At 37.1% G+C, this 26584-nt stretch overlaps 1 protein-coding gene across 1 annotated transcript in view; it reads right to left on the bottom strand.

Annotated features, from left to right (window-relative positions):
• Positions 1-5166: 5166 nt before the first annotated feature.
• LOC134745153 (zinc transporter ZIP11) overlaps positions 5167-26584 on the bottom strand; it is a 96846-nt gene continuing 75428 nt past the window's right edge. Inside the window, exons 6-7 of the mRNA XM_063679133.1 lie at positions 22418-22576; positions 5167-5994 (exon numbers count right to left, since the gene is read on the bottom strand). Coding sequence (XP_063535203.1) covers positions 5916-5994; positions 22418-22576 — 238 coding nt within the window. The 3' untranslated portion in view covers positions 5167-5915. The remainder of the gene's footprint in view (positions 5995-22417; positions 22577-26584) is intronic.

Raw genomic sequence — 26584 nt, 5'->3', positions numbered from 1 at the left:
CGGCACATAAACTTATGCATAATTTATCGATATAAAAAGTCGACACAGTTACATCCCTAGCAAATTATCAAACTTGTGACACCCTATACAAATGAGGACTGACAAACATATATACATCTCTTTTTGACACATTATCTAATTCGTAAGGAAGTTAGGGACGGGTATACATGTTTGCGAAGCATTTTTGCCCGGCTTCTATGCTCTAGTTATTATTCTGAGCAAGAACCAATATTTGACAGATTTGTTTTTCAATGGCTGATACGGCTTTTATGCGTAGTGAGGCACTGGGCTACACTTTACAATAGGTATGGAGCCTTGGTGTCTAGGCAAAGTAAACGTCACTCATACATGTTTTTGACAGGCCATAACAAAGTTTTTTTATTAACGCTTCCTATGACCAAATGCAGTCGGAATTATGGAATAAGTACCCTATATTTAAAGCTTATTTAAACGTTACTGAGCACCCGTTAGCCTCACGCGGCTACTCAAATGCATTTAACATTAGCATCAAATAATATCTCTGTGCAATTTTAAACACAAATAATAAATATAAACAGCTAATAATATTGTCTTTCATAATTTAGTCTAATCCGTTGTGCGCGCTAAAAAACGTACACTTTATTAAAATAATACATTTGGAGTTATTTTTAAAATACATAAAATAAAAATAAAACTTCATAATTACTCATTAATGGGCGTTTTCTATAATAAATATTGAAAACCCGATTCTCACAGATACTGGTGTTTTTGGGTTCTTCCAACTCAGATCACTATTAGCATATTCAATTCTGATGATTAAAAAAACAGTCCCAATTTTTTTTAATGAAAATTGTACATTCTACTACGTCACGCACATACAAGTGAAAAAAAAAACAGTAAAACGTGACGTAATGGAACGGACATTTTGGGACATCTTTTTTTAATGGCAGAATGGAGAATGCTGTCGATTCTGAGTAGAATGAGCCCAAGAATGTCCAGATTTGAAAGAATCAGGTTTTCAATATTTGTTTTAGAAAACGCCCTAATATTGCCCTCCTAATGATAAGTGCAGTAACTCGTTCAAACCAGTTTTTAAGAAAAAGCGGTTTGAAAATTAATTTCTTTTTTTAGCTGTATCTCATAGACTATTTTAGTGACAGGCATCAATCATATATCAAAATAATTTTTACTGTTTACAGAATTTGTATTTATTACTGAAAATATAAAAACGCATTCAAATGGGACAAAAATTACGAAAACGCATTAATTATTACTTATACCGTAGGATTTGACAAAACTATTTCTAACCATAACTGCAGTAAGTAACACTTTTGCTGCACTTATGATTACAAAAAGTACTTACTGCAGTTATCGCTACAGAATAAGTTAATAAAGTATTAGGTTTGCTTAAGTATAAACGTAGTAACTAATTATTTAATTTAACTCACTCCGATATTGGGAAAATCATGTCTTTCAAACTATGTTTGTAATAATCTACGCCGAACTGACTCCCCGCAGTCCCCACCTCTATTACCGTAGCCGCCGCACCACCCCCCGCCACCAAATTGATCCGCAAAAAATATCCTTTCTTAGGATAAAAGTGCAGTAACTTCGACATACTGCTCATATAATTAAGAATATTACGAAACTTAAAAACTATTTTTAAGCATACCCGCAGTAATACCGTTTACTGCAGTAATGACCAATAAGCAATAATATTTAAGAACGTTTCTCACAATTTAAAGTGCAGTAAGTATAGTTACTGCCCTTATGGATAGTGTGCTCAATAAAGTCAAAAATAGATTCTTCCACTGTTAAGGGCAGTAACTATAGCTACTGCACTTTTAACAAAAAAGATACTAACAGTTTAACAAATATATTCCAAAAACTTGCGCAGTATCTAAACTTATTGCACTTATGCTTGGTAAACTATATATAGAATTCTAAGTTACTGCAGTTATCGTTAATGGAAAGTCAAGTTCCTGCCATATTTTATATTGCACGTCAAAGACGAAGTTGTAGAGCTCGTCTTGCTGATTCCGAATATGTATGTAACTCTATTTTGACAAAAACACGAGTTACTGCACTCTTTATTAGGAGGGCAGTATACTTAGACCTCATTTTTGCTGCAGTAGGTATTTAAAGTACTGGGACAAAATTTAAATGAAAAGTAACGTAGAGGCAATGACCATAAAGAACCAATAACCGACACTTTTTTTTGACCTAAGATAATAAGAGTACGAAACCGATTTCTTCATTTTGCAACACTGTGCACTAGATAGCACACTGTTGACTGGCACTCATTGAAATTTGAGCGAAATTCGTCTTTTTGTTTGAAAATGGCAGCGCGAAAATCCAGTGCGGCTAGAGATCTGGTAAAAATAACATAGAAATTCTTAAGAAGTGAATATTTTTTTTGTTAATAATCCCAATGTAATGTGATTTGATGTTTTTCACGGGTTATTATAAGAACTATGGGATTTATTTTTGTTATAACGAAAGTATAAGGTTAACTATTTTAATAGAAATTGTTGGTGTCGATTACTGATTTTCCCAAACGTGACTGTTCCAATAATCGACACGTGTCGATAATATATTTTTTAATATTTTTCATTTGACAAGGTAATGTGTATGATCCGTTTTGCTTTTCCTGATTGATAGATATTTGAAATAGATTAATCAAAGTAGACTAGCTACCAGAGGGCCTACCGTAAACACCGAAGTACGCGTCTGTGCGAAAAGAGAAGAGTCAGAGTATGTTTTGGTTCCCTTTTAATCCACGACTGTTCCCTTTTACGCACAGACCCTATTATAATATTTGAGTGTGTGTATTTGTATAATTAATACACTAGCACGAATGCTTTCAATATAATGGGTAATGTAGACAATAAATGAATACTTATTGAATAGTTAAATTTATTTAATTACCGACTAAGGTATCATGGTATCATTGTGGTGATCTGGCAGATGCACATTACGGGTAATTATAAGTCGATAACAGGGCGTTGGTAACTGGTAATGTCGATAACTGGGTGTTGGTTACCGGAGATTCAGTGTCGATGATTGGAGATTTATACCCTTTTTCCTTTTTTGGATTTTCTTCTAGCCTGTGTATAGTTAATAAAAATAATACACCATACCAATAAGTCTTAAGAATACCTTACCATACTCAATCGTTACTTTTGGCTTAATGATGACTAAATAACTCTATTTTATAGAGAACCCTATCTCGTAAAAGTGTCGATGATTGGTGCCACCTCGCTACCTACCAGTGTTGGGCGTAATTATTTACTTGTGTAATTTAATTACATGTAATGCAATTTGATGTGTAATTTGCAATTGTAATTACATTAATTGGTAATTAAATTCTTTAATTACTTTTCGTTAACCTTTTTATTAATTTGCAAAGATGAACAAATTTACTTGAGTAATTATTAGAAAAAATATTTTTTTTCCATTATTCCCTGGATAACGTTATAACATATTTTTTATCCCGGGAATCATCCCTTTAGAGGGTAAAATGTGACAAACCACGTCGAAAGGTACCTTATGGCGGTCGGCGCTTACGTTGCATAGCACCGTATAAGTATTGAGGCGCCGCTAATAATGGCGTAAGTTCCGTTCTTCCGACCACCATAAGAACATATGTAGTTCAATATTATGGTTAGAGTATAACAAAGGAGGGGGGGGGGGGGGTTGTAGTAGGTACAATAACAAAATTGTCGATTACTACCCCGTCTATCTTCATAATGGTTGATCTTAGAGAAAAATGATACATAACAAAAGATACTTATTTTAAAATTTCTTTCATAATGAAGTAATAAAAAGTTGGTGTTGTTCGAAAAAAAAATGACACAGAAAGTCCCAAGAACGGCCCCCCTTTGCTATACCCCAACCAAGATCTTGCAACAATAGGTACTCATTTGCATTTTTTAAATATAAAAATTCAAATATTTACAATGTTGCTTATTCAAATTTAAAGCTCATTCAAAATTTTCATTTGATTTTGGAAATAAAGATGATCGAAAACTTGCATTCAATAAAAGTAATCGTAATTAAGTAAAGTAATCAAATACAAATTTTAATTTCGAAATGTAATTAAAAATTTAATTAACCATAACATTTTGCAATTGCAATTGTTAATTGAATGCGTAATAACTTTTTACATGTAATTAAAAAAAATAATTTCTATGGAAATTAAATTACTTTTTGCCCAACACTGCTACCTATCTACAGTTTTAGGGAACATTAAAAGCGTTGTTGATACAGCGACTTGCTTGCGGTTGCTCACACTTTTGATACAGTATGCCATTGTCATTATCATATTAATCTTAATCATCGTTAGCTATCCATGTTGCAACGTTATGAAGTCTAAATACAATTAGGTGAACATATTATTCTATGCCACGGAGATAAACTAAAACCGTGATAGAAAAAGGAGGAATAGTTTCTACGCTGTATTCAATAATTTCGAAATAATGATAAAATATGTCAATGATAGGTATGATGGATAGCGCTTAAATATAGATATAGGTAGTTATTAATCTTAATCCTTAGACTTTGTTTACCTCAACATTGAAGTCTTTTAAACCATGTGTCACTAAGATCAAGTTAACACTAAGATATTATTGCGGATTTGTCTGGGGAAAAAGGGGCATCAGTGTTTTTTCATAAGGTAAAGAGGGATTTGGCTAAATTACAATAGCGTCACTTCTTTCCAGGTTTAAGATGTCCATTTTCTTTGCAAAGACAAAAAATTATACGTTTAAATATTTTGACATTAAATTACAATACTTACAATGTTTCAATTCATCGGCACTTAAATAAAATGTATCCATACACGGTTATCGGCGTATTTCATTTTCTTTCAGAGTAACAATTTACCAGGATAATTGGGCAGTTGATTTAGAAGTGGGATAAAAGATTGTTGACCTCGTAAAAACTAGGTAGGTATTTAAATGTAAATAGGTATAGGCACAACCATGTGTGATACAACTTAAGTTAGATACGTGACGGTTTGTGTAACTATTAGAATTTGCCGTTGTTGTTTTATATCTAGTATTTATAACAAGTAATTGTTATTTTAGGTCAAATTACTGTGGGAAGTACCTATTTAGATTACTCGGAAGTAAAGTCAGCCTCTGATAGCGTGTAGCGGTTCATATTACGTGTAATAAAATTCCAAACTAAAGGCATTCTTAAATTTACATTTATTAATTGGTATCAATTGTTGGCAGTACCTTAATTAGTTAACATTATTTTATCGTACATATTTACAAGGAATGTCGTATTATAACATTTACTTGTGTATTTCGTTAACCGAAAAACATTACATCCACATTCCATCCATTGACTATGGCAACTTTAAATACTTTAAGTAATATACTTTCGGAAAGTAAATAACCTTCTGAACTATACCTACCGCAAGATATTTATATTCAATAAAACGATACTATGTGCATATTTCATCAACATCATCACCATCATGAAAAAGTAGTTACGAAAGTGAGAACATAACCGACCGACAACTATAGTAAATTTTTTGTAAGAAAATGAGCAAAGATATACTTAAATACCACAGAACAAATATCACTAACATTGAACTAATCTTTTAACAATGCAAGGCCCGGTGATATATATAAACCAACTCATATGCCAAATTTATTGGATGCACAAATATTGGGGCCCAAGGGCATCTGCAGTTGCTATTATAAAGCGCAAGATAGACTAAACAAGAAATAACCGTATGCCATTTCTGTGTATCACCAACATTAAATATTCCACAAATTTCATATTAGTCTTCTTCCCATACTTTTAGTCCATAGCCCAGGTTGTATGTTTCTACTCTGTGTTTTCAGTTTGTCTTGCGCTCTAAAGTTATCGTTATCTGGGAGCCGTGGTCGCGGTGAGAAGACACGAAGGGAGGCCGCGGGCCGTTAGCCGAGCCCCACGTCCAGGCACATCATCACCATGAAGCCGGCGATGCAGCCCCACGTTGCCAGCTTGCCGTTGCCTCTGTTCACAGAAAACATCAGTTGGCAATTTTCTTTAGCGATCTTTACACAGGATTTAAATGAACGGAAATAGGAGTTACAGTACCAGCCAGTAAAAAATATCAATCAATCTCTGGAGTAGCAATTACTTGTATATATGGCTAGCTCTTTCTGACAAATAAAAGCCTTCCGTTTTTAATTGAAACTTGGATGAAACGAGCCTTCATATCAGCAAAATATTTCAGGAGTCTTCAAATAATGTCGGCCAATCCTGTAATAAGGATTAAACGGTTGTTCTATGCGATAAATGCAACGTTGAACGCATGCGATCCACGGGATGTAGGAAAAGTGACATTTAAATTTATTGACGTTAACACTATAATGTTTTACGCGGTAAACGCAGCGCTAGGCGCATTGTAATTTTTCATACATTCCGCTATATAACGCATGCGTTCAAACTTCAACCCTGCGTTTATCGCATAAAACAACTGCGCGCTTAAATGACTAAGATAGAGCTTCATAATACCCATGTCATTTCAACAGTAGGAAATGATTAGAAGCTATTGACATATATAAGACGTAATTTAAATCAGATTGTACGAGTAAGATACCTATGAGACTTTGTTTTCGTGTAGAAGGCATCCAGAAGTTTTCCCAAAGGGGAGTAATAATTTTAAAAAACCCATTAGAAAGTGCACTTTCCCGACGGTTAAGTTTTCTGGACCCTAACTACTTAATAAAAATGTTAGTATCTTGAAATGTCGCCTATTAAATCATAGGATGTCATGAGTTGATGAGCATGAGGAATCATAGGATGATTGACATCTGATCCATATGCGATCAAGTACCGTTTCATTAATATGTAATAATGACACGTTTCTTTAAACTCAATCAATACGAGGAATCCACTGATAAAACGACATTTCAAGCTAACGCTCACGCATAGAATTATTATGCTTGTAAATTTATGGTTAAAATACTCATAGTATGTACGCGAAATATACAATGAGGACCGTTATAAAATGCTCGTATAGTTCGAGCCATTGAGAAATAAACGAGCAAACGATATTTGAATACCAACGAGCCAGCAAAATTACGATACGGAAAGCGGCGTCATTCTCGGACGTGCTTTTGACGTGTCATACTGATACCGAAAACGAATTGGTTTCATGTGCTTGCATGCTCTAAGTACGTTTTGCAACGTAGAGCCAATTTAACTCGAACCACAAATAGAAAGAGTTTTGGTGGATACCATTACGATCTGGCTGGACATCCACATCCGTGACCACAACTAGTGCAATTAACCTAGCCGAAACGTCGGAAAAATAAAAAAATAATGAAATTTAATCGCGTTAGACCCGGTAATGACATTAATTATGTAAAAAATTAGAAGTAACCGACTTGCAGTGGCAGTGTATGTGGGAGTGCACTACTTGACATAGCACTTGGCGTAAAAAATATATCGCTATGTAGTTAATTGGGCACAATAGATGTGTGCAAAGCGCGGTGCATCGATATTTCTACTGTTTTTTTTATGATATAGAAGGCAAACGTGCAGACGAATCGCCTGAGCGATTACCGTCGTCCATGGACACCCGCAACACCAGAGAGGTTGATATTGGTGCTAGTGCGTTGCCTGTTTTTAAGATGGGAGTACGCTCTATTCAATTGATATTATATTAGTTTTGAATTGATATTTCTGAATAAGGTGCAAGGACGCCGAAGGCGCTTGCGGCTCACGCGTCCGGATTTAGAGAAACAATAGTCATTGATAGCCGACCGGAATCCAATAAGTGGAAATATGGCCGATTAAAATAATTCCTCGTAGTCGAGAGTTTAACGGCTGTTCGACAACCTTTATTGAATTATAAACAATTTCTCTTGACCTTTTATGGTTAATTGGATATTGGATGTAATTTATCACTTATCAGGATAGTACTTATAACCGGGTATTAGGTATTCAATTAAATAAAAAAAATATAAATTGCAAAAACAAGTTTTACGATTCTGTTAATATATCTATTACAAAATCTGAAAAGAGAACCTAGGTAAAATGGCGAAAAATTAATCCGGTTGCAATATTGTTCACATAGACAGCTTTGAGAAAAGTCGTCGATAAAGGAACCCTTCAAAAATGTTTGTGTACTCTTTTCCGTATGATGCCGTTCCAGCGATGGGATGCTTGCGTTAGATAAATACTCATAATTTACAATAATAGTAATGCAAAATCAATAAAGCGTCTTGTTTTAATATAAAATCGATAAAAAAATTGATGCATTCCGGGAAATGAGTATTTGAACCCCGGGCAAATACCTACACATGCTAGGAATTTATTTCGGCAATTGATGCTACGAGTTTTTCAACGCATTTTAATCAATATTCGTGTTGCATATCCTTCCTTGGTAAAGAAAAAACCAATAGACATCCATAGCCAATTCGCGAAAAAATTCCAAATTGTGAGAATTACAAAAATAAAAATTCCACCAGACTAAATCTTATCGTGTAACGTTTGCAAGAATGTTAAAGAAACGTTATAATAGCTCATGTCAGAATTTAAGAGTTGTCTAAATCGTTCGTAAACCAGTTTAGCGGGCATTAAAGCACAAACAAGACAAATAATTCAGGCAAGTACGTCCAAAAACCGCAAACGACATCGCGCCGCATTAAAAAATGCATAACGCTTGCAGAAATTATTTCTCCGTGTGTATTAGATAATATTCCGATCAATGAAGTTTTTTATTGTGTAGTAATGCAATAATCATTTCGTTATAAGAACATGTTATGTTTTATGTTATCCTAGGACGATAAGCAACCAGCAAACTGTCTGCAAATAAAAGGTTATAGCGATACGCGACCATCAGCACATCGGCAGCAATAATTATAGGTCACTTGTCCTATGTGTTAAGGGTAGAATATGTCAAGCTGAAGTTTGTCGCCACTGTCGTTGAAATGAATTCAATTCTAACCATTAAAATAATTTATACAATAATTTCAGATTATGTTTTGACTCATAATTATTAAGATACGTTTTGACACATTAGAGAAGTGAATAAATGATTTGAGGTTTTTATTCAGGTTTAAAAAATTGGCTGACTATCTGTGTACAAAAATACTTGTTTTAGGGTTCCGTACCCAAAGGGTAAAAACGGGACCCTATTACTAAGACTCCGCTGTCCGTCTGTCTGTCTGTCACCAGGCTGTATCTCATGAACCGTGAAAGCTAGACAGTTGAAATTTTCACAGATGATGTATTTCTGTTGCCGCTATAACAACAAATACTAAAAAGTACGGAACCCTCGGTGCGCGAGTCCGACTCGCACTTGGCCGGTTTTTTTTTGTGAGTTTCCACCATTTTGCAAGTCGGTTAAAATGTAGCGTATGTCACCCGGGCCATAAAAAACGATGACACTTTGTTCATAATAATAAGTCTAATAGTTTCGACACTACGGTCAAACATAAATAGCTACATAATAAGTAGCATACCTATGGCGACAACAACAACAAGGCATGCTAGATGGTGACATCGGAAGATCAGCACTGGCGTACGCCAGCAGTACGCTGGCACTGTGGCACTTTTTGTTATACCTTTGTTCTCTTAATGGCTTATTTTAGTCCGTTGGCTTAGCGACCCAAAGTTGGCCTTGGCCTACGACACGAGTAAGCGGCCGCGCCCTGTCTTGCGATTTAATCATAGTATTCTGCGCTTATAGGGTGAGTAGGTCTCTGTCAACCTGGTCCTTCCAGCGGTAGATACTAGTCGATCGTCCTATCCGCTGGCATCCTCTTGAGATGACCAATCCAGCGGAGTCTCGGACACTAGGTCTTCAAGCTCCTGGTTTTTAGGGTTCCGTACCTCAAACGGAAAAAACGGAACCCTTATAGGATCACTCGTGCGTCTGTCTGTCTGTCACAGCCTATTTTCCCCGAAACTACAATTAAGTTGAAATTTGGATTTGGTATACATATGTAAGTTTGTGACCCAAAGACGGACATGTAACGTAAACAAATTAATTTTAAATACGGGGGCCACTTTTGGGGGGTAAATGAGAAAATTAAAAAATAAAATTTCCAAACTATATCGTGTTACATATCAAATTAAATCATTGCTCATTGTTAGAATTTTAAATATATTTTTTTTTAATTTTAAGATATACAGTTTAGAAGTTATTCAAGAAAATAGGCAAAAAATTACCATTCATCCCCTTTATCTCCGAAACTACAGGGTCAAAATTTTTGAAAAAAATACACAAAATAGATCTTTACCTACAGATCACAAGAAAACCTATTAAAATGTGCAGTCAAGCGTGACTCCGACGTAATTACTTAATTTTTGATCCGACCCCTATACGGGTTTTTTAAAGACATTTCACATAAAAAATACGTTTAAATTGTTGTAATGTACGGAACCCTTGGAACGCGAGCCCGACTCGCACTTGGCCGGTTTTCCGGATTTGCCAGGTTCCATCTTCTCGCTGCGTTTGCTCCAAGATTTTCCGATTTTTTTACTTTGAGCAACAAGCAGCTTATTTTCTTCCTTCAGAGTCCATGTCCAACATTATTATTAAGATCGATCTAATGACGGTTTCGTAAACATGTATCTTGCTTTACCGGCGCATAATCTTGGAGACTAATATTTTGTGAAGGGCCGCTGCGCATCTTAGAGCACCTTAGCTATTTGATTTTCTCCACTGCTTTGTAACGAAACGAGACATCGTCGACAATTATATTTTGTGTACATTTTGTGTATGCTCCAGGGTGTTCTTGCACAACCTCTCTTAATGACACGAATAGTAATGTAATACATATACACTTCGCTCTGCCATAGTCGATATAAAAAAGAATACCTAAATGTAAAATACATACATCTCAAATAATATCAAGTACATATAAAGTGGTTTACACCTCAGTTGACCGGATTAGTTCTTACATCCGCCTTGTAACTCGGCACGGGCGAGGGCGACGGATTCCGATCACGTCCCCCGGGAAACCCCAACAAGACATGATACGCACCTAAATATAATCTGACATCATGAAAACGCAAGGAATGCCTACGCGCAATTGAAGCTGACGTGAAATTAAATTGGGTGTTAAGTAACCTTTTTTAAGCGGTGACGGAAGACCATGAATACCCAAATTCTTAATAGACGTATAGTATTATTTCCTGAAAAACAGTTTGAACAGATCAACTTAGATATAAAATTTAAAAAAAAAAGTCCGATAGGCGATATCACTAGTTACTTAGTACTATCAAAGATAGATATAACTCCGTAATAGATGGATACAGTCTAAGGAAAAAACGTGCCTCGAAAATCACGAAAATTTGATTCTCGATCAGATGGCGCCACTACCTTTGGCCTACTCTCGGACAGATGGCGTTGGCGGTTTCGTTTGTTATTTAACAATTTAACGCATATCAGTGAAAGATCATGGGTCAAAATCATATAAAAATAATATATGCAAATAAAAAAAATCATTCATCCATTTTTTCTTATTTTTACAAATCTTCATTGAATTTTCTGTGGTTACAAAATTTACTAATGACAGTACCGCTCTATCCTAATTATATCATCTTTGGTACTATCCAACTGTCAAGTCGTTGTGTAAAAAAATGTATTATCATCGAACGATTATAATATACCTAAATTATGTCAACGACCCTATTTGTATCTCACTCACTGCGTTGGAAAGTTATTGAAAATTGAAAACCGTTGTTATTTTCTTAGCGCAAACATCATCATTAATTAATTACCGTGCTTACTATCCCCACCGGTTACCAAAACCAAACCTAAACGGACTTTATACAATATTGCATAAATGGTCCCTATTATAGGCTAATCGTAGTGATAGTATAAAACAAGGTCGCTTCCTGCTGTCTAGAGGGACGGTGTTTGGTCTACAAGTCTTCTAAAATAGTATTTTATACAATCGTGATATAATAGAGAGCTTTTCAGTCGAGTACCGTGTTTAAGCAACGAAGCTTGCTGAGTTGCTTAGGTTAAGGTACGAGATTGAAAAGCTTGATTATATCACTATTGTATACAATACTTTTTCTACAAGACAAAAAAATAATACTTTCAACTAGTACAATCATATACTTAGGTAAACAAACCAAAAGTATACAGCTAAGATACGCGAGCTGCCGCAGCCCGCGATACCTTCATACTCGTACGCGCCCCGGCCGCCGGGCCCGGCGCCCCTGGCGGGTTGGTCAACCACACCTCGTAACTCATGAGGCCCTGGTACCTGCTCCGCGCTAAATTCAATTTTAAGACAGTTTTTTTCTCGATTTTGGCCACCGTAGCCTACGGAGACTAACAAGCAACGCTAAGCGGTTTTCGTAGGATATGGATGTTGCTATACGAAGGGTGTCACATGCGCGTTTATGACTTGTGAAGCAATTGTTGGCCAACCAATCACAAAGCAGATGCGACGCAGCAGCGTGTTTAAGTAGGCTAATTTGCATTGAATTGAGGCTCCTTAAACAAGAAATATTTTACTGAAATGTATGGTTCTATTTTCAAAATTTTTATACTTGACTAAACCGTATCGATAAAATTCTTATGCTTAAGTCGGAAGTGCCATAGACTATCCAACGTTGAAAAGAGTAAAGTTGTAGTGTTGCATATGAAGTCGTAATACACAGATTATACTCGACGAGTAGAAAAATGTATTTTCGCTCATGTCGTCGCAGACATGGATATATTTGGTATCAGTGCATTTAGTGTGATGTCCTGAACACAAATATATAAGATGACACGCGCGAAAGTGGTGGGGGTAGTTGCTGTGACGTCAAAGAGTCGGCAGTACAAAGATTTTTACATTTTTTTAAATCATACCGTGTGATATATAACATACTGTAACATTTTCATTAAGTACTTCGTCTAACAAATTATTAGAAAACCTTCAAAAATGTCACAATCCACAGTTGACTTTGAACTGCTCTAAATTGAATATGACTGAATGGATCATTACAAAATACATACCAAGTGACTGTGATTATCCCATATATAATGTTAAAAAATTATTAACCAGATATATCCAAAAATAAGAAAAGTACATCAAGTTGAAAAAAGTATAATTTTCTGTTACATTAAACTGCAACTATTATTAAAACAAACAAAAAAACCAGACTGTTTACATATATTTTTATAATGGTCTTTTTACTTGCTTTCATTTGGTACCCATATTGCTATAGTAAGAAAAAAAGAACATTCCCCCCCACCCCTCCCTTTTTTATTTAGCGGGCTCCATTTTCAAAATTTATATAGCCCATAGGCTATCACTACTATAATTCTGACAAATTCAACCACACCTCATATGTCAAAAACCGTCCAGTCGTCTGGGCAGAGGGGGGCGTGCCAAATAAATACATACCCACGCTCGAAAAACATGAAAAACATTACCCTCCTTCTGATGCAGTCGGGTAAAAATACGTTTCCAGTAAAAAATAGTATAAAATATGACCATTTATTTGGCACGCCCTACAGACTAAACGGTTGGACGATTTTTGAGATATGAGGTGTGGTTGAATTCGAGAGAATTATGGTAGTGACAAAGGCTATATAAATTTTGAAAATGGCGCCCGCTAATGAAAAAAGGGAGGGGGGGATTGTTTTTTTTTTCTTTTTTTTCTTACTATAACAATATGGGTACCAAATGAAAGTTGGTGAAAAGACCATTTCAATAATATATGTAAACAGTCAGGTTTTTTATTTGCTTTAATAATAGTTGCAGTTTAATGTAACAGAAAATTATACTGTTATTCAACTTGATGTACTTTTTTTATTTTTGGATATATATGGTTAATTATTTTTTAACATTATATAAGGGATATTCACAGTCACTTTGGTATGTATTTTAGAATGATTCATTCAGTCATTTTCAATTTAGAGCAGTTCAAAGTGAACTGTGGATTGTGAGATTTTTGAACGAATTTGTTAGACGAAGTAGTGAAAATATTACAGTATGTTATATATTTATGATCTACTCACAAAGCCCTTTCAATTGGTACCCCACATGGTATGATTAAAAAAAAGTAAAACACTTTGTACTGCCGACTTTTTGACGTCACAGCAACTACCCCCACCACTTTCGCGCTTGTCATCTCATATATTTGTGTTCAGGACATCACACTGAATGCACTGATACCAAATATATCCATGTCTGCGATGACATGAGCGAAAAGTAACCTAAAGCCTGTTCCGCCAAGCTACTAGTCTGGATGGATGTCTGTCCCTATGTATGCTTAGATCTTTAAAACTACGCACCGGATTTGGATGCGGTTTTTTTTAAATAGATAAGAGTGATTCAAGAGGAAGGTTTATATGTATAATATACATCAGCATTGCACCCGTGCGAAGCCGGGGCGGGTCGCTAGTCAACCAATGGGTTAGATTAATTAAATACCAAAGGCGTGGCGTCCGTCTAACTGCCATCTACATTTTAGACTAACACTAAAGCACTAAAGATTTGCTGGGAAGATGTTTGTAAACTCTTAGGTGGTATAGTAAGTTCTTTGAATACGATCTCCTGTTGGACCTACTGGTTGAATTTCAAATTTGTCTACAATCTTAGTTTTTTTTTTTGCAGTTATTAGGGTTTTTAAAAAACTGTGTGTGTACTTTAAGAAGATCCTCTAGGAACGGAGGTAGTAATAGTAAGTATTCTTCAATCTTCTAACTTGCTGAAAATTGCTCTGAAGTCTAAATTAGCATTTGCTTATTTGCTAATGTTTGACGCAAACACTATCACATTTTAGAACTTGTATACCTCCTGAAAAATCAGATTACATAGTATAATATAATCTGTTGATTGCCAGCACAGGTCAACTCGTCGATTTCTATTAAGTCTATCAAACTTATAATGACACTTGGATTTAACGAAAAAAATCAGAACTATTCAGGTAGGATTTGGGTAAGATCGACATGCATCGATATATTGCGAGCGGTTTCAGCCTGCCCTAAGGGTAGTAAGCGGGGGTGAGTGCAGCACCGCGCTGGAGGTAGGTCAGGGAGCACAGCCGCCGCGCCGGATTCCCAGACGGTGACGTAAGCCACAGACAAACTAGACCGGCGTCACCGGCCCCATCCGCGTAATTTCATATATTTATTATTGACAGTGGCGAGACGGTGACAAGCCCACGCTGAAGCTGTAAGCGAGGCTGCGGCCGCCCCGCGCGCCACTGCAAATAGACGCGACGCGACGCGCAGACATTGCTTTATATTGGGATTATAGTTGACATTTCGTTGAAATAACTAACTGGAAATTATTGTAGCTTTGTTGATGTTTGGGTGGGATGTCTGGCGGGAATAGGTTGATAAGTCGAGATACAGACTATCGTGAAATTAACAAATCAGTTTGTCGTTTACACATTTTGCCTTTTAAGACACAATACTCGTATTCTATTCAATTAATTCGATTAAGAGTAATTATCATTCATCCTCGCTTTGTCCCGGCTTGTTTGAGAGCCTGGGGTCAGCAAAATAAATGAAATATTTTGTACAATTTATTTATTCATAGTAATGTAATAACGTATGCGGAGTGAAATCTGGACAAATTTCAATGTCGTATTAAATAAAAACAACATAGTTATTTTTCATAAATTTTCATGTATTTTAATAATGTTTTTAACAACGTTAAATGCAAAATAAAGTTTACTCAAATGCGAGATTTTTAACGGAAGTTGTGGTCCTTTATAGCCATCGGTGTCGAAAACACAAATGTTGGCATTTTTTTTAGTTAAAATTTTATCTTCTTAGGAAAACTTTTTTAGGAAACTGTATGCTCGACATACCTATACATTCTCGTCCTTTGGACCATTGGTGTTCTTAAAATAATAGTTACCTTGCCATACATTTCCATTTTAAGTGACATATGATTAGTCCACCATAAGTCACATTACGCAAAAACAGCTGTTTTTGCACTTTTTTGTCGGTATGACGTACCCAAATTTTCAAAGTAGTTTTTAGGGTTCCGTACCCAAAGGGTAAAAACGGGACCCTATTACTAAGACTCCGCTGTCCGTCTGTCTGTCTGTCACCAGGCTGTATCTCATGAACCGTGATAGCTAGACAGTTGAAATTTTCACAGATGATGTATTTCTGTTGCCGCTATAACAACAAGTACTATAAAGTACGGAACCCTCGGTGCGCGAGTCCGACTCGCACTTGGCCAGTTTTTTTTATCTTCGGAGACGGTGACCTTAACTTTTCTTGAATGTTTGCCGATGCCCATATCTTCAAGATATTTTTAAGCAGTTTTACTGCCACATTTGACCTCTCTGTAAGATTTTGTGACTCAGCGGGCCGTCATTTTCTTCAATCGATTCCTCTCCTCCCTCCCAGGAAACTGGCTAATCCTGGAATGTTTACCTGAACCAGACTTTCTAGCGGTAGTTTTTTTTTTAAGAAAAAGGATGTAGAAATATTATAAACATACCTTCACCTCTCACCCGCTTCCACAAAATGTTCCACTATCTTCGCTTTCGGCCATAGGGAAATAGTACTGGAGAAATTACATATTATTGGCTAAAATATATATAAAGATAAAATATAATATATAATAAATAAAAAAAAAACGATCGTCAAATTATCCTTAGAGGTGTAAAGGGTCTCCAAGACTTCAATTGTTATATAAGTAATTATAAGATAAGAAATATAATCAGACAGACAAGAACCGAATGAAGTGTCTCACGTTAATGCCACTCAAAAGTAAAGTTACATAGGACGTAACATGAAGCCCGTGTAAACTTAAACAGACCGGTCTCCACAATATGATGAATTTAATATGAGAAATTGCAGTAACCCTAGGAAATGAGCGTAAGCACTACACGTACCTACCTATTTCATTTGTTAAAAACCAATACCTGTCATAGATAAGTAGGTACATACAAATACTAAGTAGCAAAAAGCTTTCTCGCTATCCGACCCTTAAAGTATGTGACCCGCTTTACATAATGTTCAATCAACACGTGGTCATGTTCCGGAACATTGTCCACAGATTGTCCGACCGTACTACATGCTCCACATCCACAATGCAGCGGCAGGCGCCGTTGCATTCCAAGCAGTGATAAGAATGAGAGATAACGGTTTTGTAGTCAAACATTTTGAGTGTTTTATCAAATCGTGTGCAGTTGCCGCGAGTTGACGCGCATGGGAACGAGAGTACGATATTCTTCTTACGCTGAAACTTTAAATATTTTTCATCAAACTTGCTCGAAAAAGATCTTATTTCATGCACCTGGTGTACTGAAGGGTAAAGACTAAAGGCCTATATTGTTCTCGCGGGAGTTGCTGATTGTGAAAAAAAGCTATAAATCCCTAGGGAGCTTTTTTAATTACATATATAATTAATACCAATTTATTTGTTATAACCTTAAAATGCAAGCGAAGCAAGCAATACCATATATGTTACTAATTCATACGTACTAAGGAGATTGTAAGTAATATACTTTTCCCCTCACTAGCTCGGAAAGTTGTCTTTTGTCCTTTAAAACAAGCGGGGAAAAACGCATTTTATCCACTAGTGGGGAAAGTAATTTGACCTTGGATGGAGCGTGTTTAAGTAGCTTGACAGATAACAAAACGTAAAGCGCTCATAATAATGGTTCGTTCGATATTAATTATCATTAAACAAATGGTTTGAGAATCTAATAAAAAATACCAAAAGCTTTATTCCCATGTTTTTTAATAATGACGTTCAATATAACGAACGCACGCACGCAATGAACGCACAAGTTTAGTCGATGCAATTTCAAAACGCATCATTGACATTTCATACGTCATATATTGACGTTTACTTAAAACATCTCACGTAAAAATACAGAATTTCCAGAGTTTTTTGTTATAATATCGTAAAAAAATGAGTGATTCCAGTGATGAAGATGATCTAACGCCTGTGGATGTTGCACTTTCCTCGCTATAGTGAGGTGAAAAGTTTTGTGTTATACACGGTTGCAAATGTATTTTACTTCTCGTGTGTTGAAACACTCGCTACGCTCAGGATTCTATTTTAGAACCACTCGCTTCGCTCTTGGTTCAACTATAGAATCCTTTCGCTTGCTCGTGGTTTAATTCCACAGTCGCGGGTAATATACAACTTTGCACCCTTGTATAACAAATAACTATTGTTTAGTCAAGGTATATTTAAGGGAGTTTTACTTTAAAAATACTGACGGTTATAATTTATTATTTTTGTTTGTTTAAAAATATTTAATTTGATTTATTTAATAGGCGTTTAAAACATATTTACACAATTTTCAATCGTGGCTGAATGCTGAAGGTCTGTGCCTTCGATGCCTAACCTGTCAAGAAATGACAATATGGCGGACAAATGTTTGAAATGTCACCGTATTAAATAATTGTACTACATCGATAGGTGACGGGAATTCTGAGCCGCAACAGTGGTTTATAGAGGCCATTGTAGTACGTTTAATGTACTCGTATTAAATATCGGAAACTGGTATCATGTAAGTACTTTTGTTAAGATTGTCAACCACTTCATAACATTTATAAGCTCGCGTTCAAAAATCAACTCCCTTTTAAATTCCTTAAAAATCGATGATCAATGTTAGGTACTCCGTGAATCAAAGTAACCCCATAATTAATGCCATTAACGGGTCTAACGCGATAAAATTTCATTATTTTACCTTTTTTTCCGACGACCACACGACGATTTCCTTTTTTCGGAGTCTTCCGTGACCACAGCTAGTGCAAAGTGCAACCTAGCTGAAACGTCGTCGGAAAAAAGGCCAAATAATGAAATTTCATGTCAGACCCGCTAAATGCCGTTACTAACATTAATTCCTTCTTCCTGCCCTTATCCCACGTTATGTGGGGTCGGCACAACAAGTTTTTCTCTTCCATTCTCCTCTATCTTTCGTCACCTCAGCACTCACTCCTTTCTTTCTCATATCCTCTTTCACACAATCCATCCATCGCTTTTTGGGTCTACCATACGCTCTCCGTCCATCAACATTCATCCCTAACATTCTTTTGCCTATATGGCATTCATCCCTCCTCATCACATGCCCATACCACGCTAACCTACTACTTCTTATCTTCTCCGTTACTGGTGCTACTTTCAAACTTCCCCTAATATACTCATTCTTGATCCGATCCTTTCTCGTCACTCCACACATCCATCTCAACATTCTCATTTCCGCTGCGTGCACTCTTCTTTCATCCGTCACTTTCATCGCCCAGCATTCTGATCCATACATTACAACAGGTCTCACGATCGTCCTGTAAATTTTCCCCTTAAGTTTAAGAGGCATTCGTGGATCGCAAGTTGTTCCAGAGACCTGTCGCCATTTCATCCATCCCGCATTTATTCTATTTTTCACGTCACGGTCTATGCGTCCGTCGCCCTGGATCAATGACCCAAGGTACCGGAAGTCGGGGCAGACTGGTAGGGATACACCATCTAAGGCAATATGGGAAAAACTGGATAGACCACCGAAATCGCAGAACATGTGCTCCGTTTTGGTTCTGCTTATTTTCAGTCCCACACTTTCCAGCTTTTCTTGCCATTTTACCAGCCTGCTCTGGACCTCAAGTGCATTATCTCCGACAAGAACAATGTTATCGGCAAACAGCATACACCAGGGTGCCTCCTCCTGTATGTTCGATGTCAGAGCATCCATAACCAGGAGGAACAAATATGTTACTAACATTAATTATGTGTACAAAACGCGAGATTAAAGTGTTACAAGGTAACCCCAGTTTACCGGTAACCGTTATTCATCTTCCTTCGTAGGTAAACGCTAAAGCTAATGAAAATACCGACCGATTGATTCAAACCCGAATCAGCTAGGTAATCAAAAAGGATATAATAAGATAGAGCGGTACTGTCATAGTAAATTTTGTAACCACTGTAAATTCACTGCCATCTATCGACATACTTTAAAACTAAAAATGAAGAATTATAAAAATACGTTAAAATGTATTTAAATATGGATAAATGACTTTTTTATTTGCATTCATTATTTTTATATGATTTTGACCCATGTTCTTTCACTGATATGCGTTAAAATTATAAATAACAAACGAAACCGTCAACGCCCTCTATACGAGAGTAGGCCAAAACTAGTGGAGCCATCTGATCGAGAATCAAATTTTCGTGATTTTCGAGGCACGTTTTTTCCTTAGACTGTATCCATCTATTACGGAGTTATATCTATCTTTGAGGTAATCTATATTTAGAAAAAAATATTAATCATGATTTTAAAAATAGTCCAACTTTTTCCTATAATAATAAATTCGTCATGGCTACTAGCTGACAAATTTGATCGGGACCATGGGCCAAATCACCACTTTATGTCGCGTCATAAGTGAGTAAGGACAAAGAAAGATAAACTAAAAAAATCTATGAATGTTAGCAGCAAGCGCCTGTTTTGCAGGTGCGACGGCCGTGTGGCCGCAGCCTAGCCGTCGCGTCGGCCAGGGTGTGAGACGGCGCGCCGCTATTTCTGTCGGCGTATTTGCGTGCCATTCCGTCGCCACAACACCACCGCTGCACTATTGTCTCATTTAATACGAAAATTGCTCTTTAACAAGCTCTGCTACGCTCAATTAATATGAAGAAAAGCCGAGGAAATTTCAGTTGACACGACATTAAAGTGGAGTGTCAGACGTAAGCTACCGTATAATAAGCTTTCCGTGCGGCGGCATCTAGTAGGAGTAGCTTTGTTTATTAATGATAAACAATCATCATGTTTTATAACAATGTTAATCGGGCTAAGTGATGCGCGCGCGTGCTTCGCGTAGGCGCGTCAGGTGGTCGCACACACATATACACTCTCTCTCTAATTAATTTAACTTTACATGCGGTACACTTTAACCTTAATTGATAAAGATAAACAAGGTGTTCCTTGCACATTGCTATATTTATATGGTAATCAGTCGGCTTAGCTTAGACATCTGTCCTTCGACGACGCGTCAAGTCAATATAATAAATAATTGTACGTTAGGAAGCGGATATGACAATGCGAATCCTGGGCTGCTTGCAAGGATACATCAACAATTAGTCAATCAGGGTATACTGGTATCGAGGGGCCGAGACCGGTCACGGACAATGTTCGAAATGGACAATAACCGTCGGCAAGGGGAAGTGTAACCAAGACGCAGTACCCACGGTCTTCACACGCTAACGAACTGCGACGTTCCCGTCCGATCCCGATATGTCGGATATGCATGGAACAATTCCTTTCTTGATTGTTCGCGACCCTCGTCAATCCAATTATGACAGCAGCCGAAGGCAGCCAATCACAACGTCGGTACCCAATAGAGCTTATTGTTATTTCATGTGACATAGACAAGCTAGAATGATATGCTGTGATCAATAAACATAATTCCCATTGTCACAAGAGCTGAAACACCAGCAAGAACCTCGAAATTAACAGTTAGAGAAATAACACAGTAACGCATTTAGCTATTATGTACCTAATGTCTAATGATATTCTATTCAAAGCAATTATTCACGAAGTAAAACAAAGTTAAAGGAAACTCGTGTCCGTCTCAAACTTCGATGAATAAGATAAGTACTTATCTCGAACACATTCATTGTGCCGCATCATGAGTACCGCCGATGACACAGTTAACCTAACCATTCGTATACCTTATTACAAGATGTTAAGGTATTTAAAAGGGCATATTTGCGTGTCTTCGTTTGATCACGGGAGCAATAAAGGGTAACGTTATCGGCACCGGAACCGGGATTAAGGATTAAGGGCCGGGCCTTCTTTGACGGCCACACAAAGCTCGTCCTTAAGCTTTGTGGGTCAATCTCAAGGACACAGCTATTAGTTCACCTTCTAGTCTCGTTGGGGGAATAATTGGTACTTGAGAATATTTTATTGAGCTCTTTGTTAGCTTTGGTAGGAATTTGTTAGTGTAAATTTGGTACTAATAATAATATAAAATAAAGTCAAGCAAATTTATGATATTAACGCACATATACACATAACACTAGTTTTGCCAGGAATTCAAGTAAAATTATTAGATATAAATAAATGAAAAAACAACTAAGGTTACGTCAAAAGACAGCTAAAGAAGACCACTTGAAGATATTGAAGATTTGAAGTCGTAGCTATTCGTTCGGAAACTCAGCAGTGATGACTAGCTTAGCAAGATACTTATTCCGACAGATAGCGGCCTTACGTACCTTGTTGTTTGGTAGGTGCATATACATATTCATAGAATGTTGGTGTCCGATACTTGCCGGCGTTCACACGATTGAAAACATTAGTACCTCTGATATGCCTGAGTGTGGGTATTTACATACCAGTAAAAACTTCAAGGATACCGTTGGGAATGGAAAAGTTGCGTTCCAGCAAAACCAGTAGGTATACACGGAAAACTTCTTTCGAGATTCGAGGCGTTGGCTTAGCACGCAAAACACCAGTTCAATCAATACCAGCCAGTGTAGGTATATGAAACACTACTCACGAGGCATTGGCTTCGGGGATGATGTCGTCGGCGACGACGTATATCATCGCGCCCGCGGCGAAGGCCAGCGCGTAGGGCAGCGCGGGTTCCGCCGCCGCCACCGCCACCGCACCAAGCACGCCGAACACTGGCTCCACCATGCCGGACAACTGGCCATACCTGAACAATAAAATAGATATATAATTAACTAAGTATCTCTCTAAATAAGGACGCAATGGATGACCCCTACATGAAAGCCCCTGGTGGGCGATTGTAAGATTTGTAAGGGACGATCGATAAATCCTGAATAGGACTAACCTCGAAATCTCTGGAACAGTCGTGAAATTTGGTATGTATGCTAATAAGGTCTCTTTTTCATAATGTCCACACTATTTGACATTTGGGCACCTCGAGGAACCGCCGCCATCTTGGAAAATGTGTACCATCTTGGAGAAATTTGCGTTTTACTCAAAATCTAAGTTCTCAATGACAATATGATATAAGGCAGCATTAAAGCCGATTAAATTCTACATAAAAAAGTTTTCGACGCCTTTGCGGAAAAAATACTTGCCGATTCCAGATTTAGCGCTTATACTTTTCGGGTTCCTCGAGGTCCCCAAATGTCAAATAGTGTGGTGTGGACATAAAAAAGAGACCTTTTATTAACATACATACCAATTTGGTATTACCAAGTTTCAGGACTGTTCCAGAGATTTCGAGGTTAGTCCTAATCCGATTGTTCTAACATGGCGGCGGCGGCACAAAAAAAATACAAAAAATACAGAAATACAAAATTCTTTATCACACGACACATAGTGTATCGACGTAGAGGTACCACTTTATTTTTAATTGTTGTGCTTTGTAATTAAGATTTAAATAATATGTACGTATTTACATCTAAACAAATTATCTTCCTAAATCTTCTCGATTAAAATACCCCGCAAAAGTAAAATTATTTTTGATTCTGAATATCAGTGTAACCTAAATTAAACACGTTCTAAAAGTATTGGATAATTATAATTTTACGTAAATTTTAAGCTTTCATACAAATTACAGGAATGACTTGAACTGTGAAATACCGAAAGGTCACATTTTCTTAATCAGTTGGGGCCACTTGCACCGTCCCACTAAGGGTTAGTGGGATGGTGCAAGTGGCGCTTAGTTACCTACGGCCTACTACGTTGTGTTAGTACCTGCTCTACGAAGTTTATGTGGGCGTTGTCATTTGCTACATGAAACCATAGACCGTTTCATAAACGAGCCCGGCTATAGAGTGTAAAGAGTGAATCATATGAAAATCTAACCATATTGTACCATTTTTTTAAGTAGAATCATTTATTCATGTATTTTGGAATGTGCGTTACAGGTAAATACGCGACGAATATCTAACACGAAAAGTAATAGGATTAACGATTTCAGAGTGTTTAACTTTAAATACATGTTTGCTTGCGCGCGGCGTCGGCGTGGTGCGTGGTACATTAAAAGGGCCCCGTATCCAAAATACTGATCGCGGAGTCAAGTATCAGTGTGTTGTTAATTTTCACGTATGCGGGGTGGAGGGGTGAGGCGCGGTGCGATGCCGAAAGAGGCCGCAAACGAATTGTTTTGGTGAAAGTGCGGGCCGGTGCCGCGACCACATTCCGACGGACTGGTCATGGAGCCGCCTCTGTGGGAAACGCCGCCAGGGCCACCCCACACGACGATGCAGCTCATACCTAATCTCTCAAACCAACAATCTTGACTTTCCTTTTAAAAGACGCGCGGTAGCCAGACAAGCATTGCCCCATAACTTCAGGCCATTTTTCAGGGAGTCAAACGAAAGCATCTGTTTCCTACAAATACGTTCGAGCAGGAAGCACATAAGATTACAGATTGTTGTTATTGATAAAAATAATACCATTATCACATTATCAAACAAAATGAGCCCCCTACTTCATATTAGTGGCTTGGCGAAACAGGCTTGAGGTTACTTTTCGCTCATGTCTTCGCAAATATGGATATATTTGGTATCAGTGCATTCAGTGTGATGTCCACAAATAAATATATGAGATGACAAGCGCGAAAATGGTGGGGGTAGTTGCTGTGACGTCAAAAAGTCGGCAGTACAAAGTTTTTTACTTTTTAGGGTTCCGTACCCAAAGGGTAAAAACAGGACCCTATTACTAAGACTCCGCTGTCAGTCTGTCCGTCTGTCCTTCTGTCACCAGGCTGTATCTCATGAACCGTGATAGCTGGACAGTTGAAATTTTCACAGATGATGTATTTCTGTTGCCGCTATAACAACAAATACTAAAAACAGAATAATATAAATATTTAAATGGGGCTCCCATACAACAAACGTTATTTTTTTGCTATTTTTTTCCGTAATGGTACGGAACCCTTCGTGCGCGAGTCCGACTCGGACTTGGCCGGTTTTTCTTAAATCATAATATGTGGGGTATCAAATGAAAGGGCTTTGTGAGTAGATCACAAATATATAACATACTGTAACATTTTCACTAGGTACTTCGTCTAACAAATTATTAGAAAACATTCAAAAATTTCACAATCCACAGTTGACTTTGAACTGCTCTAAATTGAAAATTACTGAATGGATCATTCCAAAAGACATACCAAGTGACTGTGAATATTCCCTATATAATGTTAAAAAATAATTAACTAGATATATCCAAAAATAAGAAAAGTACATCAAGTTGAAAAAAGTATAATTTTCTGGTACATTAAACTGCAACTATTATTAAAACAAACAAAACACCAGACTATTTACATATATCTTTGAAATGGTCTTTTCACTAGCTTTCATTTGATACCCATATTGCTATAGTAAGAAAAAAAAACAATCCCCCTCCCTTTTTTCATTAACGGGCGCCATTTTCAAAATTTATATAGCCCATATGAGATCTGATGTGGTTGAATTCTTCAGAATTGTGTTAGTGACATAGCCATGGAGACTATATAAAGGAGCCAAATCTCTATATATGAAAAGTGTCCATCAAAAAACAGTAATTAGGCGGCGCCACCATACACCAAAATACTACCAAAAACAACCTACGTAATTTGGTCGGGTTATTTGTTGCCTTATATGGTTCATGTTATACTCATGTCCCAGAGCCTAACTAGCGCCACCGGAGAGATTAGGAACTATTATTTAAAGCTGAAAGCGGTCACTTTTGCAACAATTCTGCCATAAGAGATTGGCATCCTTTCTATACCATCCATAGACATAGCCTTATAGTAATGGCGCCCGCTAATGGAAAAGGGACGGAAGGGGGGAGGGGGGGGGGTTGTTTTTAGTGTTCCGTGCAAAACTTTGTTTTGACAAACGGAACACTTATGGGATCACTTCGGTCTTACAAATCAGTTAAATGCGTTTTTCTCAGAGACCGTTTGACATAGATACCTAAAAAGTTGAAACAGTTATAGCAATTACCACCACTAAAGGGGCCCACAGACTATCAGTCCGCCGGACGATATCGGCCTGTCAGTTGTTCGGAACTGTCAAATTTTTGTTCTAACTGACAGGCCGATATCGTCCGGCGAACTGATAGTCAGTGGGCCCTTTAATATTGTAAATAAGTCAAAACCGCTTATTTCTTAATTTAGGGGGTAAAGAGGGGTAACCTGCTTTTTTATTTTATTTGTAAGAATCGAGTGGGGTACCATTGGGTGGGGGACGGATTTTGACTTCATTTTAGACTGCAGTAGTTTTGATAAAAAATGCATTTAAAGTTGCAAGTTTTCATACAAAAAGATTCGCCTCTGTCCTGGGAATTTTCGAAAAAACTATAGCTAACAGGCAGCTAACCAGCCAGTAACCAACTAAATCGAGTATGGAGACGGCGGGAAATTTATCAGGTTGACCTTATCTTTATTAGTTTTTTAATTGCAGCCTGATCTTAGGTTACTTAGGTTCAGTTACTAGCTTGGATCAGCTTCTTAGACTGGTAATTTCATATTAGGAAGTCGTTTTAGCGAGAAAGATCTTTACTTAAAACTTTGGCATTGAAATTAATGACTTATGTGTGTGACACAAAGTTTAATTCAACTTGCTTGTTTTTGTGGGTTATTTCATTTTTTGTAATAGTCTACCAAACGCATGAGAGAAAAAAAAATCTACAAAATACAACCTTGTTATAATGCAAATAAGCTTAAATTTCGAACGGGCTTTCGGACACTGACATATCTAAT

The sequence above is a fragment of the Cydia strobilella genome, chromosome 11 (assembly GCF_947568885.1).
Source record: "Cydia strobilella chromosome 11, ilCydStro3.1, whole genome shotgun sequence".
Lineage (NCBI taxonomy): Eukaryota > Metazoa > Arthropoda > Insecta > Lepidoptera > Tortricidae > Cydia > Cydia strobilella.
This window is presented reverse-complemented; position numbering and strand designations above follow the sequence as displayed.